Source organism: Budorcas taxicolor, chromosome 21 (assembly GCF_023091745.1).
Source record: "Budorcas taxicolor isolate Tak-1 chromosome 21, Takin1.1, whole genome shotgun sequence".
NCBI lineage: Eukaryota > Metazoa > Chordata > Mammalia > Artiodactyla > Bovidae > Budorcas > Budorcas taxicolor.
Genome location: NC_068930.1, coordinates 30,273,223 through 30,298,335, shown reverse-complemented (window position 1 = coordinate 30,298,335; position 25,113 = coordinate 30,273,223). Strand labels below are relative to the sequence as shown.

General features: G+C 49.4%; 1 protein-coding gene across 1 annotated transcript in view; it reads right to left on the bottom strand.

Annotated features, from left to right (window-relative positions):
• ARNT2 (aryl hydrocarbon receptor nuclear translocator 2) overlaps positions 1-22,693 on the bottom strand; it is a 148,120-nt gene extending 125,427 nt beyond the window's left edge. The window contains exons 1-3 of the mRNA XM_052659662.1: positions 22,581-22,693; positions 15,039-15,086; positions 4,340-4,553 (exon numbers count right to left, since the gene is read on the bottom strand). Coding sequence (XP_052515622.1) covers positions 4,340-4,553; positions 15,039-15,086; positions 22,581-22,693 — 375 coding nt within the window. The remainder of the gene's footprint in view (positions 1-4,339; positions 4,554-15,038; positions 15,087-22,580) is intronic.
• Between the last annotated feature and the right edge of the window lie 2,420 nt (positions 22,694-25,113).

Genomic DNA, 25,113 nt, shown 5'->3' with positions numbered 1-25,113 from the left:
TTCAAACTGCAGTCATGTCACTGGAGCACAAGATGGTCCAGGAAGGGAGGGGAGGCCCACGGGAACGTGGGGAGCGAGAAGGAAAGGCTCCAGGCGTCTCCCCAGCCACCGCCTGCCATGCTGCCAGCGCTCTCACTCCTCTTCTCTTCCTGTCTGAGCTGAGTGCTGGCAGTGGATATCAGGGCACCACTTTACACTGTCTGCCAAACTCCCAGAACTCTGTGACAGCCGGCATCTCAAGAGAGTCCCAGGGTAATCCCAGGAGGTGGCAGGGATACCAACATTGTCCGTGTCCCTTGGCGGTGAGAAGAGTGTTTAGCTGTGCCAGCCCTGGGGTCACGCTGACTCACAGAGCTCATGACTGCTGGTGCCGGCAGGAAGGATGAATGGGCTGCAGGAAGCCCTCAACGTCCCGAGAGGGATGCAGAGTGGGCAGGATCAACTCTGTCCAAATGAGATGCCTTTTCTTTGCAGTGCCTTCAGGCAGCCCAGGCGCAGCTGTCTCCCCCGTCAGGCTCAGGGCCCCTTTCCTGCTGAACGCAAGGGGCTCCGTCCTTGCAGGACTTGGGGACCGACTCTTCCACGTGTGCCGGAGTCCACAGCCAGCTCTCATCCACCTCACACACTGCTCAGGCCCCAAAGGAAAATGGGATTCTTCCGGTCAGCGGTTGGCAAACAATTCTTGCTGGGAATTCTTTGCTGTTTGGTTGTTTAGTTGTTAAACTGTGTCCGACTCTTGTGACCCCACGGATTGTAGCCCGCCAGCCTCCTCTGTCCATGGACTGTCCACAGACTGAACCCACAGCTCTTGCACCTCCTGCACTGGCAGGCGGATTCTTTGCCACTGAGCCACCTGGGAAGCCCCAAATTCCTTGCTTCTGTGTAACTGCAGTTGGGCTTCCCTGGTGGCTCCAGTGGTAAAGAATCCATCTGCCAAAGCAGGAGACTCAGGTTCGATCCCTGACTTGGGAAGATCCCCTGGAGTAGGAAGTGGCAACCCGCTCTAGTATTCTTGCCTGGAGAATCCCCAAGGACAGAGGAGCCTGGCAGACACAGAGGAGCCCATAGGGTCACAAAGAGTTGGAAACGACTGGGCGACTAAACAACAACAAAAATTGTAGGCGGGAGCCCTGCTGTAACAGAGCAAGGGCCACCTGTGTGGAGCCTGGAGCATCCGGCCCCACCCTTAGTGCCCGACCTGAGGGCGCCCAAAAGCTCAAAGACTAGGAAACGTGAGTCAGCAGAACCCAGGGAGGTCTCCGAGCCCTCGGCTGAGTCAGAACTCTAACATCCTTTGCCTGGGAATTGGGTGCGGAAGCAGTCTATACAATCATTTTTTAAAGAAACGTTTCTTTTCCCCCTTTGTCTTGCTTCGCACTTCCGCTGTGCCATCCCTCTTGATGATGACTTAGTTTAGAAGACTGGGTCAGCAGTTTTATTTTCAGTGTTGAGATGGTCTTCCCAACAGGAAGGACTGTAACACACAAAACAGGTTGTCTGGGAAAGTAGAGAATTCTGTGTCTCCGAAGGAGAGGAAGTGGACAAGTTGACTCCATTTATGTTTTCACAGTTTCAGCCCTTTTTAGGGACTGTGGGAAGGGCTTATGGGCCAGAGCTCACCCTCCTCACGAGCCCCTCTTTCTACACCCTCCCCTCTGGTTTTCATCTTCTGGGAGCACCCCACTCATGACCAAGGTCTTGTGCCCTGAATCCAGAAGCAGCCTTGCCCCTATCCTCCAGTTAAGCCAACAGGAAGGTCTAAAAGCACAGATGGTGGAGTCAAAGGAGACCACCAACTCCAGCTCTTCCACTTCACTGTGCAAGTCTGGGCTCCAGACATATTATCTTTGGCTTCTGTTTTTTTTGTTTTGTTTTGTTTTCATGTCTTTTTCTTGCGGTCGGGGGGAAGATTTTGTGAGGTTAAATGAGATCTTGAATGTGAAGGACTCAGTAAGGGCTTGGCGAACAGTAGGTACTTAACATATGTGGCTGTTGTCATTATCAACAGCCTACCAAGGAACCAAGAGATGAATGGGGGGAGAGGATGCATGTGGCCTGCATAACTGCCTTCTCTCTTCTCTCCATTTTCTTTCTTTCTGAAAATGCATTTTTAAAATATATTTATTAATTTGGCTGCACCAGGTCTTAGTTGTGGCATGTGGGATCTTCAGTTGTAGCCTGCAAACTCTTAGTTAGGGCATGCGGGATCTAGTTCCCTGACCAGGGATCAAATCTGGGCCCCCTGCATTGGGAGCACAGAGTCTTTAGCCACTGGACCACCAGGAAAGTCCCTCCACGTTTTTAATCCCTAGTCACTTAAAGAGATTAATGTCGAATATGGATCCCAACAGGGTTTGTTATAAGGATTAAAGAAATGTAGAGGAAAAGCCTTTTACTAACCCTAGTGGTCAGGACGTGTGTAATGCATTTCTGTCTGCTTACTTGCCAGCTAGGCTTCCCTGGTGGTTCAGATGGTAAAGAACCCGCCTGCCAATGCAGGAGACCGTGGGTTCAATCCCTGGCTCGAGAAGATCCCCTAGAGGAGAGCATGGCAACCCACTCCAGCATTCTTTCCTGGAGAATTCCAAGGACAGAGGAGTCTCGTAGGCTATAGTCCATGGGGTCACAGAGAGTCCGACATGACCAAACGATTAACACTATTTTCACACTATCCACCAGCTAGTCATCCTTCATTCCACTTCAGCCCCGTGTTAAACACTCTACTCTGCTTCCTCCCTTACCTGTCTCCACAACCCTGCCAGGTGAGAGCCATCGCTGTGTTAACCTTAACCCTTTTACAGAGGTGGAAATGGGTTGGGCATTCTGCCCTGGACTACCGTGTTCCACGGCTCCCAGAGAGGGTCACCCCACTGCCACACCTCTTCACACCTTGAGGTGAAGAGCACATGGGCAATGGGATGACAAAAGTCCCTTGCTAAAAAGACTGCCACACAGGAATTCATGTGAGCTCCTCTATCCTTGCTCTTTTTCTAAACCTAATACTTAGATTCCTCACTCCAGCAAAACACACGATTCTGTCTCTGGACACACCTTCTCACCCCTTCCTCCAAGGCTCTGTTCTCACCGGTTTCCCAAGTCTCCCCATGTGGAACCCCTTCCTCTGCTCTCTTTCTGTGCATATGTGGGGCTCCCTCCCAGCAGGCCAGCGCTGACTCTGTCCCGGGCAGCCGCTGACGAGCCTGAACACTTCTTCCTGCCTGTGTCCCTGACGACACATCACTTCCCCGTCCCCCTGCCGGCACCAAGTCCATTGTCCCCTTTATCCTGCAGAAGCCCTCAGGGTCAGGAGGGCAGAAAGCTCCTGTTTGTCTACAGATGAGTGAACACAAGCTGACAATGTCTGACCAGCATGGGGAAGAACAAGGACCCAGAATACAGGCCTTCCAGGGCGTGGAATGGTCAAATTACAATATATCAATACTTCCCACAGGCCACCTCTCGGGTTCACTATTTCCAACTCTGCAAAGACCAGGATAGCTGTTAAAATACATGGTTCTGGGGTCTGACCACCCTGTGTCAACTCCTGGTCTGCACTGAGCAGCAGACACTTTCGAAGCCTCCACTTCTTCATCTCTAAAGCAGGGATGAATAACAGCAGCTTCCTCCTTGAGCCAGAATAAGGACTCAATGAAATCCTGCACAGAAAGGACATGACTTCAACTGGGCTCAGGGCAGAGGCCGGCTACGTGCTGCCTGTTAAGTCCTTGTCACTATGACTGCTGTGACAGCTACCAAAACTTTCATCATGATGACGACCGTCACTGCTAGTCTAGCACAGAAGAACTGGGTTTGCTGCCTTTTTCCTGGGTGAGCATGTGCTAAGCACAATATCTCTTTTTGCTTTGAGTGATGTCTTACTAAGGTGGTTGTTGTTCAGTCACTCAGTTGTGTCAGACTCTTCTGCGATCCCACGGACTGTAGCCAGCCAGGCTCCGCTGACCATGGGATTCTTCAGGTAAGGATACTGGAGTGGGTGGCCATTTTCTCCTCCAGGGGATCTTCCCAACTGAGGGATCAAACCTGCATCTCCTGCACTGGCAGGCAGGTTCTTCACCACTGAGCCATCAGGGAAGCCTGTCTTATTAAGGTACATGGTGGGGGAAGAAAGCAGAGGATGCAAACTCAGAAAGACAGTCCCCAGAAGAGAGTTTCCTAGAGAAGCGTAGGGATGAGAGTTCCTGCTTTCGTCCCCACCTCAGCCTTTCACCCCACGCAGTTTATCTCACCTTGGTGACACTGTCATTCCCGCCACTCTCTGCCCTCCCAGGAATGTGGTTACCAGGGGAGCAAGCACCACAGACGAGGAGTGAACGGGTACCTGTTCCGTCAGGAACGAAGGCTTGTAGGCGCCGTCCGTGGACTTGTTCCCGGTGCCCCGCATGGACTTCATGTGAGAGACGGCCATGCGCAGGATGGTGAGCTTGTCGGGCTTCCGGGCCAGCGCACTGCACGTGGGGACCATGTCCGAGAGTTCGGTGATGTACTGAGTCATCTTGTTCCGCCGCCGCCTCTCGATCTCACTGTGGTTCTCTCTTCCCGAAAGCACGAGATCAGGGTGGGGGAAGAGAGACGGATCAGACCAGGGCTTACTATCAAATGGCGTAAAACGGCACACGAAGTCGCCAAAAGACGAACTCGAGATGGCTCACTCAATGCCTCATGTGTGTGTGTTGGTGGGGTATATAGTTGCTTTACAATGTGGTGCTCATTTCCGCTGTACAACCATGTGAATCAGCCATATGTATACATATGTCCCCTCCTTCTTGGGCCTCCCTCCCAACCCATCCCCCATGCCACCCCTCTAGGTCATCACGGAGCCCCAAGCTGAGTTCCCTGTGCTATACCGCAGCTTCCCACCAGCCATCTGTTTCACACGGGAAGTGGATGTATGTCAGTCCTGCTCTCTCAGTTCGTCCCACCTCCCCACAAGCCCATTCTCTGTGTCTGCATCTCTATTCCTTCCCTGCAAATAGGCTCATCTGTACCATTTTTCTAGATTCCACATATATGTGTTCATATATATTCCATGCATACATATTTGTTTCTCTGACTTCACTCTGTATACAGGCTAGATCCATCCACATCTCTATAAGTGACCCAGTCTCGTTCCTTTTTATAACCAAGTAATATTGCACTGCACATATGTACCAGTCTTCTTTATCCACTCCTCTGTGAATGCACATCCGGCTTGTTTCCACGTCCTGGCTATTGCAGATCGTGCTGCAATGAGCACTGGGGAGTGTATGTATTTCTGAATTATGGTTTTCTCTGGGTACATGCCCAGTCATACTGCTGGGTCATATGGCAGTTCTATTTTTACTTTTTTTAAGGAATCTTCATGCTGTGAAGACATCTTAGAGCAGCTTCTGGACACCTTAGCAAGCTTCTGTCTCAGGGCATGGGGTGGGAACAGACTTCCACAGATACCTCAGTCTCATCTCTAAATATGTTCTCAAAGCTTTCACTGTTCCCATGTACCTAGGTATTAATACTTTTTAATAAGCATAAAGAATGAAGACATGACCCTTCAGGTGTCCAGACTGAACCAAACACACTTTCCAAGTGCGCCCACGAATGCTAGGCTTGCACAAATATCCACACACACATTGAACGTAATAGTTACCACCGACTTAAACAAATGGTTTACTTTGACCCACAATGAGAAACACGTCTAGCCTCCTCACCATTCCTGGCATCCCTAAGCAGACAGCCACGCCATAGACCCACATCCCATCACGTTGTGAACAAGCCCCTGCTCGACAGCACATTTTCTACAGCCTAGTAACAGAGTATGTGTACCTGCTCTCCAACAACGGAGTCAAGTAAAAAATCCCAGCACTGCCAGGAATTCTGAGAGCGACACTCAGGGGCGTGTTTAAGATGAAAAACGAACAGAAGGGACAGGAAAGTGTTTCTGTCTCGAAATGATCACCTCTAGGCTTGACAGGGAGTAACAGCCAACCCAGTTCCACGACACGGAGACAAGGCTGTCACGTGGGGTAAAAGACTTGTCTAAAAACACAGCACATGCCTGCGGCGGGATTTAGGGCTTCAACGGTGCCTATAGCATGAAGGTGACGGTGAGAGCAAGGAAGGAAGAGCCCTGGGCAAGGCTGCCTCACACGCCACTGGCATTCACGGGACTTTGCACAGCCTGCCCTCCAGGCCAGGAGCAGATGCCAAGTGGGCCTGATTGCGGGCAGGTCTCACATGAACACACTAACAAAACGGCGGGAGTGAGACTGTGGTGAGGGAATTTCCCCGGTGGTCCAGTGACTAAGACTCGGCACTCCCAATGTTGGGGGCCCAGGTTCCATCCCTGGTCCGGGAACTAGAGCCCACATGCCTCAACTAAAAATCCTGTGTGCCACAACCAAAACTCTGTGCAGCCAAATAAGTATAAGTAAATAAATGTTAAAAAAATAAAAGCCTGAAGTGAGTGGACCTGGGTAGGCCTGGTGAGCACCTCTGTACGGAAAGCACTGAGCCAGGTGCCCAGAGAGGACAGGCCAAAGGAACCAAGGAATGTCCCGCTCCTGTTCTACAGGAGCGAAGTGTTTGGTCAGGACATTAAAACATGAAGAGTGGAAATGAAGGCAGAAGTGATCAAATGCTCTGAGAGGCACATGGAAAGTAAAGCCCACAGGAGAGAGTAAGGGAGGAGAGGAGGAGGTGGTCCTGGGGGTGACAGGGGCTGAGAGGGTGGAGGAGGAGCTGAGAGGCAGTTGGCCCTGACCTGGCAGTAGGTAAAGGGGGTGCACTATGGGAAGAGCATCAGTGGGATCAAAGAAAGGGCTGGAATTGGGGTGAAGCCTTTGGGCAGGAGCAGACAGGCCCTCAATTCAGTCTGTGTGCTGTGATCCTGTGGATATTCCTAAAAACGCAGACCCAGACCTTCCTCTCCATTCCTTCAGGCATGCCCCAAATATACAGGGTAGAGTCCAAGCCCCCTCCCTCCCCACTTCCTGCTGGTTACCACGGCGACCACCCCAAGGCAGGACTAGGGCATGCCTACTTCTGATCCCATTTGCAAAAGACCCACAGACCAACTTGTTTTGTAAAACATCTGAGAAGAGTCTTTGTGACATTCTTAAAATGGATCTAAAGCAATTTCATCACCGTGCTGATTCAACCCAACTCACGAGAACAGGGGCTTGAGGGAGACACGAGGACAACTGTTTAAAACAGTATTGACTGGCTAGTGCAGAAAACGCTCTACTTCATGAAATGAGACTGAAAGAGTTACCAACAGAAGGTCAAAATGAAGAAGAGCTGCAAATTACCTAGCAACAGGATCTGATAAACAAGTGAGTATAGCTACTGAATATATTAAAATATATGTAAAATATGTATATATATGGTTTCATTTTGAATGAAATATGTATATATATATATATAGTTCCTTTGAAGGGTAATGGAGGCAAGAAACAGGAACAATGCCATCTTGTGAAAACAGAAGGAAGTGTCTCCAGGACCAAAGCCACCTCCTCCACAGGGTGCGGAGCAATGGGGACCTGCTTGGAGCAGTTGCAGGGGCAGCCTGTGAACTTAGCATTTGAGTTCCGTGGGCCCCACATGCAGCATCAATAAAGCAATGAGCCCCTCTGCACATGGGCGCCAGGGCGGGGGCCCTGCAGCAGTGACCGCTGGGGACACAGCACAGCATCAGCCGTGCCCCCTCCGCTGGGACCAGAGGGCCCACCGCCTGGCCCGGGAACACAGCTGCGGAAGCCAAGGGCAAGGAGGAGGAGCTGCAGCTGCACGCTGCCTTGGGCTTCTCTGCCAACTCAGTGTCCGGAGGTCTGCAAAAGGAAGCCAGAGAGTGGGATCCAAGTCCATCCCACACTGTCTTCAGGAATGTCCTTTGTGGAGGACGACCCTGGGGCTCAGAGAGGGACTAATTTACCAGGACTAGAACTCAGCTCCCCAGCAGAGCGTTGTCTGGTCCCATAGTCAGAGCTGGAACACTGGGGAGACAGACAGGCAGAGACACCTAAGGCTCGACGGGGAAGAGAAGCCTGGTAGCTTCTACAGACACAGCTTGGGGCCACTTATGCTTCCAGAAACGATCCCCTCTTCCCCACAAAGCCTGGGGTTATGCAGGACTGTTGGCTTCCCCAGTGGCTCAGCGGGCAAAGAATCCGCCTTTAGTGCAGGAGATGCGGGTCACTTCACATCAAGGTTAACCTCTGCAGGAGAACAGAAGGAACTGGGGTCGCTGAACAAGGAGAGAAGGACATCAGAATTGAAGCTGATGACATGAGAGTCAAACAGCTGTGAAGAGGTCACTGACTCAGACAGGCCTGATGGCAGAGGACTGTCTCCACTCGACACAGCATTAATCCCACAGCTTCCAGCCCTAATCTCAGCTCTAGCCCACCGAAACGACAAGACTGTCTCAAGCTATCTCCCCTGGTAATTTGGTTCCTCACAGGCTACACTGTTCCTCAGAGAACTACACCCAGGTTCTCTGCCAGACTTCTCTGGTTCATAAGAACTAAGGCTGACAAAGCCACTATGGAGAACACTGTGGAGGTTCTTTAAAAGACTAACAACAGAGCTATATATGACCCAGCAGTACCACTCCTGGACATATACCTGGAGAAAACCATAATTCTAAAGGACATATGCACCCTGATGTTCATTGCAACACTGTTTACAATAGCCAGAACATGGAAGCAACCTAAATGTCCATCAACAGAGGAATGGATAAAGCTGTGGTACATACATACAGTGGAATACTACTCAGCCATAAAAAGGAGCAGAACTGTACTATTTGCAGAGACATGGATGGGCCTAGAGATTGTCATACAGAGTGAAGACAGTCAGAAAGAGAAAAACAAATGTTGTATGTGCTTGCAAAGTCGCTCAGTCATGTTCAATTCTTTGTGACCCTACGGACTGCAGCCAGCCAGGTTCCTCTGTCCATGGGGATTCTCCAGGCAAGAATGCTGGAGTGGGCTGCTGTGCCCTCCTCCAGGGGATTGTCCCAACCCGGAGATCAAACCCACATCTCCTACATCTCCTGCATTGACAGGCAGGTTCTCTAATGCTGCTTACAAGTGAAATCTAGAAAAATGGTAGAGATGAACTTACTTGGAAAGCAGAATTCAAGTCACAGATGCAGAGAACAAACTTACCAAGTTTGTTAATTACCAAGGCAGGAGGGGAGTGGCATGAACTGGGAAACTGGGATTGACACATATGCACTATTGACACTGTGTATAAAACAGATGACTGAGGCGACTTAGCCGCAGCAGCAGCAGCAATGAGAACCTACTGCATAGCTCAGGGACCTCTACTCAGTGCTCTGTGGTGACTGAAATGGGAAGGAAATCCAAAAAAGAAGGGATAAACGTATAGTGACTCACTTTGCTGTACAGCAGAAACTAACACAACATTGTGCAGCAACTATATTCCAATTAAAAAAAGGAAAGAAAAAAATCACAGTGAAAAAAAACGGGAATGAAGGCTGTCGAGGCAGGGAGAGTGTCTGGAAAGGCTGAGAGTGCTCATTTGGGTGTTTATTCGGCAGTGTCAGAAGGCTCAGCTGAAATTCTCCTTACTCTAAACAGAATCCACATGGCCAAGTCAGGATGTCCCCCACAAGGTGACTGATGAGATGAGGGTAATCCTTGCTCCCTCCTGGCCATCCTCTCTGCATCAGAAGTACTCTGGACATCCCCCACCTTGAAACAAAATGCCTGGTTCTCTAAGCTAAGACGCACACTGAGAATTCTGTGAAATGACAATCTTGTTCTTTTTTCTGCCAGGAAGGAAATGAAGGACACACCCACATTGCATGTTTCCCCCTTATCAATGGGGTTTTGATGGTCAAAGCTCTAAATAAATTTAGCTCTAAATAAATTCAGGGGGGAAGATGAAAATACCATCATAACCCAGAGAGACAGGGAAAAAAAAATGTCCACAAGCATAAATACTGCATAAAACCAAGAGGAAAATGTCAAAATGGGTGTGACAAAAAAGGAAAAAATCCTGTGGAAACCTTCCTATCATGGATAGCTTTACTTTTAGATAATGTTAGCAGTTCACTGGCGAAACCCTGCAAAATATCACGACCCCTTATGGACTAATGCCACTGGGTTCGACCATGTCCAAGGGAACAGTGGAAAGTCATACAGATTAAAGGTGGAACCCTGGGAAGGTCAGAGACGATCCTCAAAAGGTGAAGGGTGAAGGAAGGGGTGGAAGAGAGGCTAATAAAACCCATCCAGGTCTTTTGATTCCAGGTTTGTAGATGGCCCCATGCACTATTCAGAGCAACAGGTATGAGAACTCCTTCCCAGACCTTCTGAGTCTTCTGAGAAAGGATGCAGAATGAGTGGGAACTCAGCAAAAAATCAGGGTGATAGCACATAGCAACAAAAATGAAAGGTTTGGGAGTGAGCACTTGGGTGTTCCTAAGATATAAACTCCAAATTTAGAGACTTCCCTAGTGGTCCAGTGGTTGAGAATCCACCTTCCAATGCAGGGGACCGGGGTTTGAGCCCTGGTCGGGGAACTAAGATCCCTCATGCCAGGGGGGCAACTAAAGCCCACGTGACTAGAGAAGCCTGAGCACCACAAGGAAGACCCAGCACGGCCAAAGATTAAAGAAAAAGTAAGCCCAACATTGAAGAATGTCTCTATTTCATGTGTCCACTCTTCTGTTCTAATGACCACTACACAATACATGTGGCTCAGCAGTGAAGAATCTGCCTGCCGATGCAGGAGCCACAGGAAACCCAGGTTCGATCCCTGGGTTGGGAAGATCCTCTGGAGGAGGAAATGCCAACCCACTCTAGTATACTTGCCTGGGAAATCCTATGGACAGAAGAGCCTGGCAGGCTATAGTGCATGGGGTCATAAAGAATCGGACGCCACTCAGTGACTGAACTGGACACAAACTGCTCAATAAACTGTCCCCTCTGGTCTTCGGTTCCTCATCCCCAGTCTACTCCTTGGCCCCTGCAGACCGGCTTCTGCCCCTCAGGTTGCCCTTGACTTTGTGTGTGGGGAGGGGAGCACGTTGGTCAGCAGAGCCCTGTCCTGCATGTCACAGCTCCCAGAGCAGCATCAACTGCATGTGGGAGGGAAGTCTGAGACAGGGATGATGAAGTGAGTCTCGGGGCATTTCTGGCCCTGGCATTGTGTGTGCACCATTGCGTGTGCATAGGTGTGTACATGTGCCCAGCAGCTGAGTACCCCTACACAGTTCCTCCAGAACTGGTGAAACTGAAAGTAAAACATCTGTTGACAAATCAGCAAAGATCAGCTATAAGACGACAACTGCAGAAAGAAGAAGCAAATATAGTCACCAAGCAAGAGAGAGAAAACATGCAAAATATTAAGTTTGGAAGCAGCTAGCTCTAGGGGAAGAGTAATTTTTTTAAGACTTTGAACATTTTTCAAGAAAGTTACTTGGGGTTGCCCTGGTGGTTAAGAATCTGCCTGCCAACACAGGGGACACCCGTTCCACCCCTGGTCTGGGGAGATCCCATGTGCCTCGGAGCAGCTAAACCCATGCACCACAACTACTGAAGCCTGCATGCCTAGAGCCCACAAGCCCTTCTCTCATGGTGGTGGCAACAAGAGAAACCACCACAATGAGAAGCCCACGCATCACAACAGAGTAGTCCCTGCTGGCTGCAACTAGAAAAGCCTGCCCACAGCAGTGAAACCCATCACAGCCAAATAAAATAAATAAGCTTTTAAAAAACTTTTTGCAATCCCTTTTTAAGCCACCATCAGGATTTTTTGGATCAAGGCAGGGGATATATATATATATATATATATATATATATATATATATGTATATATGCTTCTCAGGTGGCGATAGTGGTAAAGAACCTACCTGCCAACGCAAGAGACAAGAGACATGGGTTCAGTCCCCGGGTTGCGAAGATCCCCTGGGGGAGGAAATGGCAACCCACTCCAGTATTCTGGAGGATCCCATCCCTTAAGGGCTATAGCCGTGGGGTCGAAAAGTCAGACATGGCTGAAGAGACTTAGCACACACACACATATATAAATAAATCCTCTTTTATCTATTTAAAAATGCATATGTGCACATCTGTGTGATCTGCAAGCAGCTTAACATCTGAGACCTGCTGTGAGAACATAGGAAGCAAATCTAATTGGCTACAATGTACCTCCTATGTGAATGTGACCCTATTCCCCAAATCCAAAACTGAGACATGACCTCTGATAGCAGGTGGGACATTTGAATTTGGGACCACCCTCAAGAGAAGCTGGGAAAGCTGGCTGCACACACATATACTACTACTGGTTCACTCAGTCGTGTCCGACTGTTTGCGACCCCGCGGACTGTAGCCTACCAAGCTCCTCTGTCCATGGGATTCTCCAGGCAAGAATACTAGAGTGGGTTACTATGCCCTCGTATAGGGGATCTTCTGGACCCAGGGATCAAACTCATGTCTCCTATGTCTCATGCACTGCAGGGGGTATCTTTACCGTCTGAGCCACCAGGGTAGCTCAGGGTGACACAAACCATGACCTAGCGTGCTGCCTGTGTTCTGAGACAGCAAACTCTGCTGGCAAGACGCCTGCCTCTCAGCCCCTCTCTCTTCCGACACCTGGCCTGAGGGCTCCCTCGGCTGACTGTGAACACAGGAGGAGGAAACAGAAGCCGCCCCAAGGCATGCCATGCCTGCCGCCTAGGGAGAGAGCCTGCAGCAGTCTCTCTGGCCTGCCTCTGGATGGTGGCCAGTGCAGCTGGCAAAGCGAAGGCAGGGGTGGACTCAGTGGTTTCCCCAGCTGGGAGCAGCTCAGATGTCCCCAGCAGCCGACGGGTCCATCAACCCTTCTGCTGTCAGACTGAAGCGGCCCCAGGCTCCCACCGGCACCAACATATGTTGTAAGCTCACCTCATCTTTCCCTCTTATTTTTCATGAGTGGGGAGGGGGAAGGATGTGGTTCACAAAAGTCCAGGTTTGAACCCTGACTTATGTACAACCTGACTCAAGGGCAGGCTTACAGCAGAGTCTAGGATTTCTGTTTCTTCCTGGTGGGACCCCGGACAATGAGTGCTCTGTGTCCCTGCACTGTTATTTCAGCACTGACACTGATCTTCCATGTCAAGCCAATGTCACTCCTCATCTCTCTCTTCCTCCTTCTGTTCTGAGACCCAGGAACCGTTGCTTCCTGAGGTCAACATGCTATGGAACGTTATCTCCAGGGGAATACTGATCCAGAGGAATCACAAGGCTTTGTTTCCTCACAAGGGAGGCTGTGTAAGGCTGGCACAAACCAAGCTGGGGTGACATGTGCCCTTATTTCCCAGGCCAGCTTCCTTTCAGGAACACAGTGCTCCCTGCTATTCATATGTATCCTATGAAAGAGGTGGGCATCCAAGCTTGGGTTCTGTCTGCACCCAGGGGAAAATAATACATGCTCTTGTTGTTGAAACCTGTGTCTTGATTTGATTAGAAGGGTCATCAGACATCAAAGAGGGTTCCACTTTCTCGCTCCTGTCTCACCAGAACTGAGTGGAGGATGGAACTCAGTTTTCAGGGAGGAAAGTGAATCAAGGTCGAGACTTTCATGGACCTGAAGAGTCCGGGGAAGCCCAGGAATAGGAACTAGTGGCCTGTTCCTCTTGGGTTTGGGGAAAGGATGCTCAATTCACACCTATAATACAGGTAAAAGGAACCCAACCAAAAGTGACTTCCATGAGAAGGAGCAAACGGGGAGGCCATGGGTACAAGGTTCAATACAGACATCATTCTTCTAAATAATTTTTTTAAGGTTTTTTTTTTTTTTTTTTTTTTTAATGTGGGCCATTTTTAAAGCCTTTATTGAATTTGTTACAATACTGCTAATCCTGCTTCTGTTTTATGTTTTGGTTTTTTGACCACGAGGCATGCGGGATCTTAGCTCCCTGAACAGGGATCGAACCCACACCCCTGCATTGGAAGGTGAAGTTTTAGCCTCTGGACCACCAGGGAAGTCCTCAAAAACTTTTATAAAATAACTGAGGCTGTCAGTCCAAACTGTGGGCTGTGCATACCAGAGAAAGGTACACATCACCCGGGGTAGGTTTTCAATTTCATCAGCAACCAAGAATTAGGAATTCTTGGGCAGTGGTGGGGGTGGGGGGGTGGAGGGGAGAGGAATGTCAAGGCAGGTTCTTTCATAAGTAAACAGAAGTAGATGGGAAGTTTGCTAAGATTGATGGAATGATCTTTGCTCTTTTTCTCAACATTGCCAAACTTTCTCCCGTAACTTAAAACAAGATAATAATAATAATAATAATAAAGAGCCATGGGACAGGGCATGCCTCACCCTTCATGTAAGTGATGCACCTACCATCACAGCACCCACGGGCTAGCATCCTTCTGGAAGGCAGTCTGCACTCCAGACAGCCCTGCAGAGCCTAGATGGAGATGCTGTCACGTGGCCAGCAAGTGACGTAGATCCTAGGAACTTAAGGTCCAGTTTTCTGCATCTAGAACAGGGCCACCCAGGTTTCTCATATTTCTCTTTATTTCCCATGGTAGAAAAAGAGGCTTTATCTTGATTGTTTTTCTAAACTTGAACTCTAGGCCTGTCTTTTAAAAAGGGATCCATTAAAACTGGCAGTCTGTTTAATTTAAAAAGCTAACAGAGTCAATCACTTGTTAATACTTAACTTTTGAAAATCTAGGCTGGGATATGGCAGGTTTTGCTAAGAGTTACCTGTCCCTGAGCCAAGCACAGAATGAAGGACAAGGCCGTCAAGCTACAGGCAATGGCTTTTTTCTTATTTTTTTAAAGTTTTAAAAATTATTTTGTATTGGAGTACAGCCATTTAACAGTGTGAGTTTTAGGTGCACAGAGAAGGGACTCAGCCATACATATACACATATCCATTCTCCCCCCAAACTCCCCTCCCATGCCATGTAACAGGCAATGGTTTTTTCCAATGACAAAAGACATCCAAACCCATATACATTTCAATAAGGTGATAACTGGTTGTTTGGGCTTCTTTAAATCTAGGGAACATAAAGGAAACTCACCTTGAAAACTTGCTGGGACCTTCGCCATCTTCATCATCAAAGTCCATTCTGGAAAAGTCAAGTTCACAAGTGAGCGTTCATTAGAAGTAGAACATTTAACTGGACATATGAGCTGTTGCCTCAGAGTGGGGTTGATTTGGTCAGACTGCTCTCCAACAATCCCAGCCCTTGACAGTGCAATAAACAGTATCTCTACACAGTCCTCAAATAGGTTTGGGACAAGAAAAGGCAAAATGAAAGGTCTACGGTACCAGCATCATTAATCACATGGTTGAGGGCTTCTGCACAGTGCTGAAATACTGACTCAACCCTTCAAGAACCCTTTACAGGCTGCTGCGTTGGAAAAGTCAGCACCCCTTATCCCCCACCATCTCTGGGGACACGTGCACCCCTCCACGTCGTGTATCAACACTGGACTTCCTCCTTTGACTATCTAGTGGTATATTAACAGATGGAGAGAGCTCCAGGGAGCTTGGAAACAAGAAGCTTTAGAGGCAAAGAAGATACACTGCTGGTTGTGCCATGTGACGACTTGGCTGGCCTCGATGAGTCTAAGTGAAAAGGCATTTAAGGCCATTACCCTATAAACTCTGGGTCCAAGTAAATGGACGTGGGAGGAGATATAGTTGTTTAGTGCCTGAGCTAGTCAGAATGGCCGTCTGCTTATGGAAACTCACCCAAGACATACTCGGATTCCCACTTTACTGGGTCTCTCCAAACAAACATAGAAAAGTTATGACTGATATTTGTTTAGCTGATATCCCAAACTCTCCTTCTCAAAAAAAAACAACAAAGCAGCCCTCTCTAATGTCAATTAATTTTACTCCTTGAAGATGTTAGGGCAGAACAGTTAATTAGTACGAGGTGTACCCAGAGTCTTTGGGAACAAAATAGAAACAGTACAGATGTTTTGACTCTCCCGGACATTCACGGGGAGTGGGCTTCCTTGGGGAAGAACTTCTCAGGCATTCTGCACTCCCCATCTTGTTCTTAGGGGGCCTGATGGATTGAGTGGGACACAGTTCCCATGGACCCCAGGCAGAAGGGAGTCCAGCCTGCCTGGTGGCCAGCAGCTTGCCACAAGAATGGCGGGTGTGCTCCAGAACCACACTACAGGTGCCACGGCTGCTGGCTTCATGGGGGATATGACCCCACCTGCAGCTCTCAGGCTGGGGCGCAGGGGGTAGTGGTGATATAGGGAGGGCTCGGGGCTCCCAGGCCAACTTTCAAGGGAAGAGCTATCACTCCACAAGCACATGGGAGAGGCCTCTAAAGAAGTAAACTCTCGAGGCTTTGGGTTTACTTGGGGAACCAAAGGACTAGGATGACACAGGGCAAAGGAACACTGTCTTTTTTTTACAATCACTTGTTTATTTTTATCTTGTTTTATGAGCAGTGTGACCAGAGTTCTGATCTGAGATGACCTGATGGGTTTTATGCCCATTTAGAACCCCCAATTTCCAGACATGAGGGCTTGCATTCAGACTAAAGGAACAAAAGGAGTTATATAACTGAAGAGATGATGGTAACGATAACAAAAATACTTGTGCACAATTAGAGGAGGGGAGGCAGGGAAGAAAAATTATAAGAAAGGAAAAATAGAATTAAAACATCCCTGGAAGAGAGAGACGAGGACCCCCCACAATGCAGAGTATGTAACAGGGTACCAGACAGCAGCAGCAGAGTTGTCTACGTTGTGGGAAAATGAAGGCTGAATGCACAACTTTCTAAATGAAGGAAAGTCACCTATATGCTGCTTAGCTACTAAGGCTTCGTCTCACCTTTCCTGAAAATTACATCTGGGAGACCCCATAGACGGCAGCCCACCAGACTCCCTCGTCCCTGGGATTCCCCAGGCAAGAACAGTGGAGTGGGTTGCCATTTCCTTTTCCAATGCATGAAAGTGAAAAGTGAAAGTGAAGTCGCTCAGTTGTGTCCGACCCTCAGCGACCCCATGGACTGCAGCCTTCCAGGCTCCTCTGTCCATGGGATTTTCCAGGCAAGAGTACTGGAGTGGGGTGCCACTGCCTTCTCCGACATCTGGGAGAAGAAAGCACCAAAAAGCCTGTCTCTGGGCTTCTGCAGCGCTGCAGAACCACACTGTCACCTAGTGTTCATCATGGGTAAGAGCGACTTGCTGCAGACAGAAAGGTTACTTAACACCCCTGGGCTGTCAAAAACAGCTCAGTGGTTAAGAAAAAAAAATTGCATTTTCAGAATTCCAATGGATTTATGCAAGCATTTAGAAAAACCTCAAGTGGGTGTGAGATGATCAGTTATCTTTAAAATGCCTTTCAGCTCCAGTTGATAGGAGTGTGATCATCTGGCTCCTGCAAGATGCCATTTTTTAGTCAGCCGGCCCTCCTCAGCCTGCAGGATCTTTGGGGTATTGAGGGTGACCCATCGTCCTGATTTTCCCAGAAGGAGGGGATCCGTGGGGGTACAGGACTTCAGTGCTGAAACCGGAGAAGCCCCGGGCCAACCAGAACTATTCGTCACCCTCGTTTTCATAAGGACAGCTCAGTTCCTTACCCCATCCTCAAGCAGTAGACGGGTAGAGAGGAGAGCCTTACGGTAAATGGTCCCAGTCTGGACCACGTCAACCCAATCAAGCAGAGTGTAAGAGACGGAGTGCCACGCTCTGGAGGCAGTTTTCTGAAGCCTGCTGAAAACTGAGGAAACAGGACTTCTCTATGAAAATTCAGGGACCACAAATCTGTACCTTTCTACCCATGCAGGTGTGTGATCACATATAAGCTGCAATCACATGTAGGAATTGTGAAACGTATTGTGTAGGGGTGAACTCAGGAGAAAAAACAGGACACAAACGACTGTTCAGACCCTCAGGGTAACTCACGTGACCCCAAAACGACTAACTGCTCATCAGCCACACAGAAAACTTGCAACTTCTGAGGACAGAAGGATCTTTTGGAGGACTCCTTGCCAAGACCCTGCCTCTGGGTCTTCTGCCACCAACTCAAATGCTCCACTTTAAATACGACTCCCATAGCTCTGTTTATTTCTCCTGCTATAAAAACGCCAAGTAAATCATCCTTGTTTTATATCTTTTATGTATCTCTATTATACCACAGCATCTGGATAATAAAGGAGAGAAATCAAAACATGACGTTTAAGTCCTATTGTGTTCACTTTGAAGAATTTGGTACCATCAGTGGATGAGGTAAGAGTCCTCCAAAGGTGGGCTGAAAATGCCTTTTGCCTCACTTTCCTGTTCTGAGCATGATTTCTACCCTCAATAAAAAGTCGTGAAAGCCACTTTTGAGCTTGCATCTGGTTCAGAGTGAGCAGTGTGAATCGGCCTCACAGCGGTTGTGTAATAATAATCATGCATCATCCACTATGAGTCATCAAAGAATCCACTTTCGCTCTTATGAGAAAAGATGACAGGCCGCGCCCGCTAGGCTGCTTGCAGAGCTCACCAGAGGAGCAACCCTGGGCCAGCTCGAAGCTGCTCTTGACAAAAGGTGAAGAGGGGACATGGGTGCCAGCAAATGCCAGATGACAGCATCACTACTGCATAAATCCGAACCAAGGGAAACATGTACTTATGTAATATGCCTTTTATTTCACCACATCCCAGGAGCCATGGGCTTACGCTGCAGGGAGACGCCGGTGTACTGGCTGCACTCGATTTGGAAATCATTCTCCTCGATGATGATGTTTTAGAAGCCCAGCATCTGACTCCAAGGCAGCAGGAAGGGGCTAGGACTCCTGGTCCCCACCACCCTTACCTCCCCTTCCCAACAGGGGCTGACTCCGGAGTGGGCACAACCTGATGAGAGCCCACTCCCCTGTCTTTTGAAAAGAACCCAGTGTGCCCTGTGGGTGCCCCCCAGCCCCATCCCACCCCCTCACCAGGATCAGGGAGTTCTCTACAAAAATGCAGCCCAGGTGACTGGCTTCTGCTTCCTTCTCCCACACATGTGGAATCACTTTGCAAAGAATCTGAAACTTCTGAACCTTCACCTCGTGTCCCCACTGCCCGCAGAGCACGGAGCTTGCTAAGACGTGTACTGGGGAGGCTGTCAGGGGAGTGGAGGGAACATTCGGGCCAGAGGATCCTCGGCACCCAGCCAGGCATGTGGCCAGGGGAGCCAAACCCGCTAGGGGTCAGTTCTACTTGGCTCTGAAACCCCAGGGCTGGGTAGTTATCCTGGGAATTGGGACAAGTTCCTCCACCAGAATAACCAAGTCAGAGTGGGAAGACCTGGGTAGGGAAGAGGAGCAGGAGGAAGGACCTTTCCACCTCTTGGACAGCAAGGAGATCAAACCAGTCAGTCCTAAAGGAAACCAACCCTAAATATTCACTGGAAGGACTGATGCTGAAGCTGAAGCTCCAAGACTTTGCCCACCTGATGCGAAGAGCGAACTTATTGGAAAAGACCCTGATTCTGGGAAAGACTGAAGGCAGAAGGAGAAGGGGGCAACAGAGGATGAGATGGTTGGATGGCATCACCGACTCAGTGGACATGTGTGCTAACATGCTGTCACATCAGTCATGTTCAACTTTCTGCAACCCCATGGACGGTAGCCCACCTGGCTCCTCTGTCCATGGGATTTTTCAGGCAAGAATACTGGACATGTTTGGGCAACTCCAGGAGAGAGTGAAGGACAGAGAAGCCAGGCATGCCGCGGTCCCTGGGGTCACAAGGAGTTGGACACGACTGAGCGGCTGAACAACAACACAGCCTACCTCTCCTCTCTTTTTCTCCCCCTCCCTGCGTCTCCAACTGTGCCAAACACTCTAGGAGAGAAGGAGGATGGGGGCAAGATGGCAGAGATGGGGAAGCATGTGTAAATGCGCCACAGTTCGCGGGTGGGGACCCCGAGTGGGGTGACCCGCTATTTGAGGAATGTGACTTCCATAGGGGTCTCCTTGGTACAAGCACGGGGGCTGAGAGCAGAGGAGCCTTATCACTGCTGTGGCTACTCTACAACAGCGATGGCCTCCATCACAGAATTTCAGCAAAACGTGTAACAATATCAGAGGTAAGAATTACTCTGGAAACCTCCCTGTGAAAAGGAAGGTTTCTTGGCTGAGACACAGAGCTGCCCCCGTGAGTCCCAGGGGCTTAGCAGAAGGAAGCACAGTTTTCTGGCTGCTCCCTCTGAAGCGGGAAATGGAGGCAGGTGTAGGGCTCCAAGAATGAAGAAAATGAAGGACAGGCCTCCGGGAGGCGGCTGGCTCCCTGATCTGCCTCCGGGGGTGTGCGTCCTCCTCCTCCTGCTTGGGAGGGTGTGCCAGCAATTGCTGCTCATCCCCTTGAACCTCTGGTATTTTTGCTTGGCGTTGGGCTTCCTTGGTTCTAAGTGGAGTAGAACTCTAGGCCAGCAGTCCCCAACCTTTCTGGCACCTTTTTGGGGATCGGCTTCATGGAAGACAATTTTTCCGCCGATGGGGCCAGGGGGAGGTTTCAGGATGATTCTCATAAGGAGTGAGGCAACCCAGAACCCTTGCATGTGCAGTTCACTGCAGAGTTTGAGCTCCTGTGAGAATCTAATGCCGCCGCCAATCCAACAGGAGGTGGAGTTGAGGTGGTGACGTGAGTGACGCGGAGTGGATACAAGCACAGATGAAGTTTCACTGCATTGCTCACTGCTGCTCACCTCCTGCTCTGCAGCCCAGTTCCTAATGGGTCACGGACCAGTACCGTGGGGGACCCAGCAGGTTGGGGACCCCTGCTCTAGGCTGTGTCTCAGTCTTGCCCCACCAAGGTCCGCCTCCACCTCCAGAGTCACACTGAGTATACGTGATCCGGGAGGGAAAGGGGCAGCTGGGAGGACTCCTTCACAAAGAAGCCTGAGTCCACTGACCGATCATCACCTCAGGGAGCCAGCAGAAGTCAGGGTCCAGACGTCAGGCCGGGGCCAGGAACTAGGGGACAGAGGAGGGGAGTAGCTTCAGTTCCCTGAAGCCTAGCACACACCCTGCAAGGGTGGGGGCGGGAGTGGCACAGACTCCTGGCAGAGTCTCTCAGAGACCACTTCCCTCCCCGCAATACTGGGCTCCAACCTCTGCCTGGTGCCTGGCCCAGCCCTACCTTCCTGCATCAGAGAGTCCTGTGCCGGCTTCTTAAAAAGGACCGGGCCTGCACTGAGGCTCTGTCCCCAGGGAATGGATGTGAGAGAGCAAAGGCATTTAAAATAATTTTTTAAAGACCTGGATTCTTTAAAAGAAAAACATGCGGTAAGCTGATATGTTGACAGCAAGTGCATTCTTTTAACAACCCAGACTCCACTGAGCTTAGCACCTAGTTAGAAAGAAGAGCTGGTTAAAGGAGGATATCTGGGTTTGCAGTAAGCCCTGGAGGCAGGCTGATCTGAGGAGTGTGGCCCCAAGCACCCCAATGATCACAACAGCTCAGTGGGTCCCACCGTAAATATGGAACTCTGGCTGCATTTAGGGGTGGGAGGGAGCTGAACCAAGGGAAAGTGGGGAACCAGGCTCCATAACCCCCTCCATAATCACCAAAATTTTAGCCCCTCTTTTGAAGACCAGCACACAGGCAGCAGTCTTTTCACCATCTGAAATGATAACACTGAAGGCGCTTTTTCATCCTACCCTATTCCATTCTAGACCCTCAAAACACACCTGCCCCCCAACTCCACCCCTGCTGGGGCCAGCCCAGGCGCCTTTAAGAATTACAGTGGTTAAGAGGAAACTCTAGGGTTTAAAATGCTGGACCATTTTACAAATTAGGAGCCTTGTCTTCCTGGGGAGAACCTGTGTTGTGGGAAAATGCATTCATAGGACAAACTGACTCTACGTGAGAAACTCTGTATCTCGAATATTTCATTGAAAATGAAGTTGATTCAATGAAGAAAAGGAGCTGGTTGATAAACAAGAGTCTGACAATGTAGACTGTGCTCTTCTTGCAGGATCTGTGATGGCTGTAACTCAGTTACAGATGTGGTACATAATGAGTAGACACTGTTTTGGGTTCCATCGGCTCAAGAGTGATGGTCTTTCTGGTCCCACCATCACTCTTACCAACGTTACGGGCAGAGTAGGTTACAGTGGAAGCTGCCCAGCCTTTAGATGCTGTACTAGAGCCAGGTTTTTTCTTTTTCTTTTTTTTTTTTTTTTTTGAGAGGAATTCCTGCACAGCACCTGGCAAAGACTGGTAGCCAGAGCAAAGAACAGAAAGCACCAGAGGGATCCTTGCTGCCCACAGGAGCTGAAGCTCGACCCTCAGGGCTGCCTCTGGCTGGTGGGCTCAGGTGGACGGATGGGTGAGCCCCCTCCCTGAGAGCGATGGCTGGAGCAAGGCCCAGCAGGACTACAGAGCCGTTCTCACAGCAAGGACAAGCAAACAGAAGTCCCCAGCTGGGTGCCGAGGCCCAAAAACACTTAGAGGCGATCACATGCCTGGTTAGGAATCCCGCGGAATCTAATAAACAGGATGCAAACTGCTGAGCTCTTACTCTCCGGGACAGGGAGAGACAATATTTTCCTAACAGGTCAAGAATGTTGTGCAACGCATATCCAACGCGGTTCCCAGAAATGCCGAGGGGGCTTACCCGGATCGCCGCTTTCCTCCTCGGGCGGGCATGGCCCCCGCCATCCTCACCTGTCCAGTGGCTGCCATGGGGGCGACGGGCAACGTCACTGAGCCAGGGATGTCTGAAGCCATTTCTGTAATTCGGCAAAGAGAAGTTCTGTTAATGACAGAGAAGTCCAGGAATGAGCAGAAAAATTGTCCGGCTGACCAAAAGCACCACCTGGGAGGAGAACCAGGGGACCTGGGTACTGGCCCTTCCTTAGTCATGTGACCCGACTGAGCCCTTCCCTAGTCTGGGCTCTGCCTTTCTCCTCTGGAAAACAACATGCCAGGCAGCATGCCTGTATTTAGTTTCAGTGGTTAAAAGAAAAAAAGTTCTCACAGCTAACAGCATTGATAAAGAACTCTTGTTTCCTGTCACCTGGAGGCAGGTAAGATGTTCAGAAGTTCAGGCACATGGCAAAAGCTTACAGGGAAAGAACCACTGCTGGTCCCAAATACTGGTAGCCCACTGGGGCAAACCTAGAAAGCCAGTCTCCTGCAGCAGCATCACAGATGCTCCGACCTCACGCTGGGCATCCGTGTTCAAGCAGAAACTCTGCTCCCCGCTTAAATCTTGACTCAGAATCCCTGACTATAGAGTCCTTCCTGGCCCTCCATTCATGATGAGGACCGTGAGGTCCCAGGGCCTTAAAAACACCCCCTCAGGCCACAAGAAAGGAAAACTATGACAAACCTAGAGAGTGTATTAACAAGCAGAGACATCTCTTTGCTGACAAAGGTCCATATCATCAAAGCTATGGTTTTTCCAGTAGGGATGTATGGATGTGAGAACTGGACCATAAAGGAGGCTGAGCACTGAAGAACTGATGCTTTTGAGTTGTGGTGCCAGAGAAGACTCTTGAGAGTCCCTTGGACTGCAAGGAGATCAAGCCAATTAGTCCTAAAGGAAATCAACCCTGAATATTCATTGGGAGGACTGATGCTGAAACTGAAGCTCCAATACTTCGGCCACCTGATGTGAACTCATTAGAAAGACCCTGATGCGGAGAAAGATTGAGGGCAGGAGGAGAAGTGGGCAACAGAGGATGGATGGCATCATCGACTCAATGGACGTGAGTTTGAGCAAGCTCCGGGAGATAGTGAAGGATAGGGAACCCTGGTGTGCTGCAGTCCCTGGGGTCGCAAAGAGTCAGACACAGCTTAGAGACTGAACAACAACAGGCTGCACGGTAAGTCAGTGACGGCGGCTCTCTACAGCCATGCCTTCCGAGGCAGAAATCTTAATTTAAAGCGTAAGTAGGTCTGTCATTAGATGAGAGTGCCTTCCCTGTGCTTCGTTACCATGATATATTATTTCTTACAAGCTAGAAACTTTTGGAAGCTTGTTAAGGCAATGATCAGCATTCTACATTTCAAAGAAACCACAGTTAAAGAATTTCTCCTTCCCACTTTGTGGCAAGCTTGTGAACTCAGACGCCCTGTCCTCAGACCATTAAATGGCAAGAGCAATCCTCCAGTGGCCTCTCTGATCCTGTTTATTGCTCTTGTGAATGACTTGCACAGGGCTCGATTTTCTCAGCCCGACTCTTATCCAGGGCAGAAGGGAAGCAAGAGTCTACAAAACTTATTTCAGAAAGACAGTCTCGGATAAATATGAAAATCTGGACCCTTGTCAGTGAAGGAATGCTGGTGATACTCAGAAGTTACAGCTCTGTCTCCTCCCAGAAATCACAGAGGCATCTGATCCTCAGTTATGCCCAAAGACATTGTGTTTAATACAGATATTCTAAGGTCAACTTGAACTAGTCCCCTCGAAACTTCTGAAGAAGAATCTCACAGTACTAACAGGCATAATCTTAATTTAGCTACTCCACTAGATTCACACAAGTTTGAGAGCTATCAGGTTTTTCTTTCAACTAATGCGATCCTCTCCACTGTAGACAGTGACTGTACTGTATTTGTGACAGCTAGGCAGTACGACCAGCAACGACCTCATAATCTGACATCTGCCTGCTTCTGATAAGAAATTTGTGTTTTTTCCTGAAATGGAGGCTAAACCAGGTTAGGTCCATTAAGGCCTCAAACTGAAGGCTGAGTCACTGCCCGTGCAAACACGGGCAAAAACAAGTCACCACTTCCCAAAGTAAGTCCCACAGAACATCAGGCCCTTAAGATTTTCCAAGAAGAGGGTTCCGTGGTCAAACAGGCGAGGAAAAAGCCACACCCTTATTCCCTTCTCCAAGATTCCAAAGTTCCCCCAAAATAGACTGAGAAGTCCTAATAGGAGGACATTTATTTAACTGTGACTATCCCAGGATACCATAAAGGTCTCTAATTAATGTTTATCAATTAATTAATTAATTTGGGGGGCTGCACCGGGTCTTCATTGCTGCTCACAGGCTTCCTCCAGCTGTAGCGAGTAGGGGCTACTCTGTTGTGGTGTGCGGGCCTCTCACTGCAGAGGCTTCTCTTGTTGCGGGCAGGCTCAGGAGTTCTGGCGCACGGGCTCAGGAGTTCTGGCGCACGGGCTCAGTTGCTCTGTCTGCTGC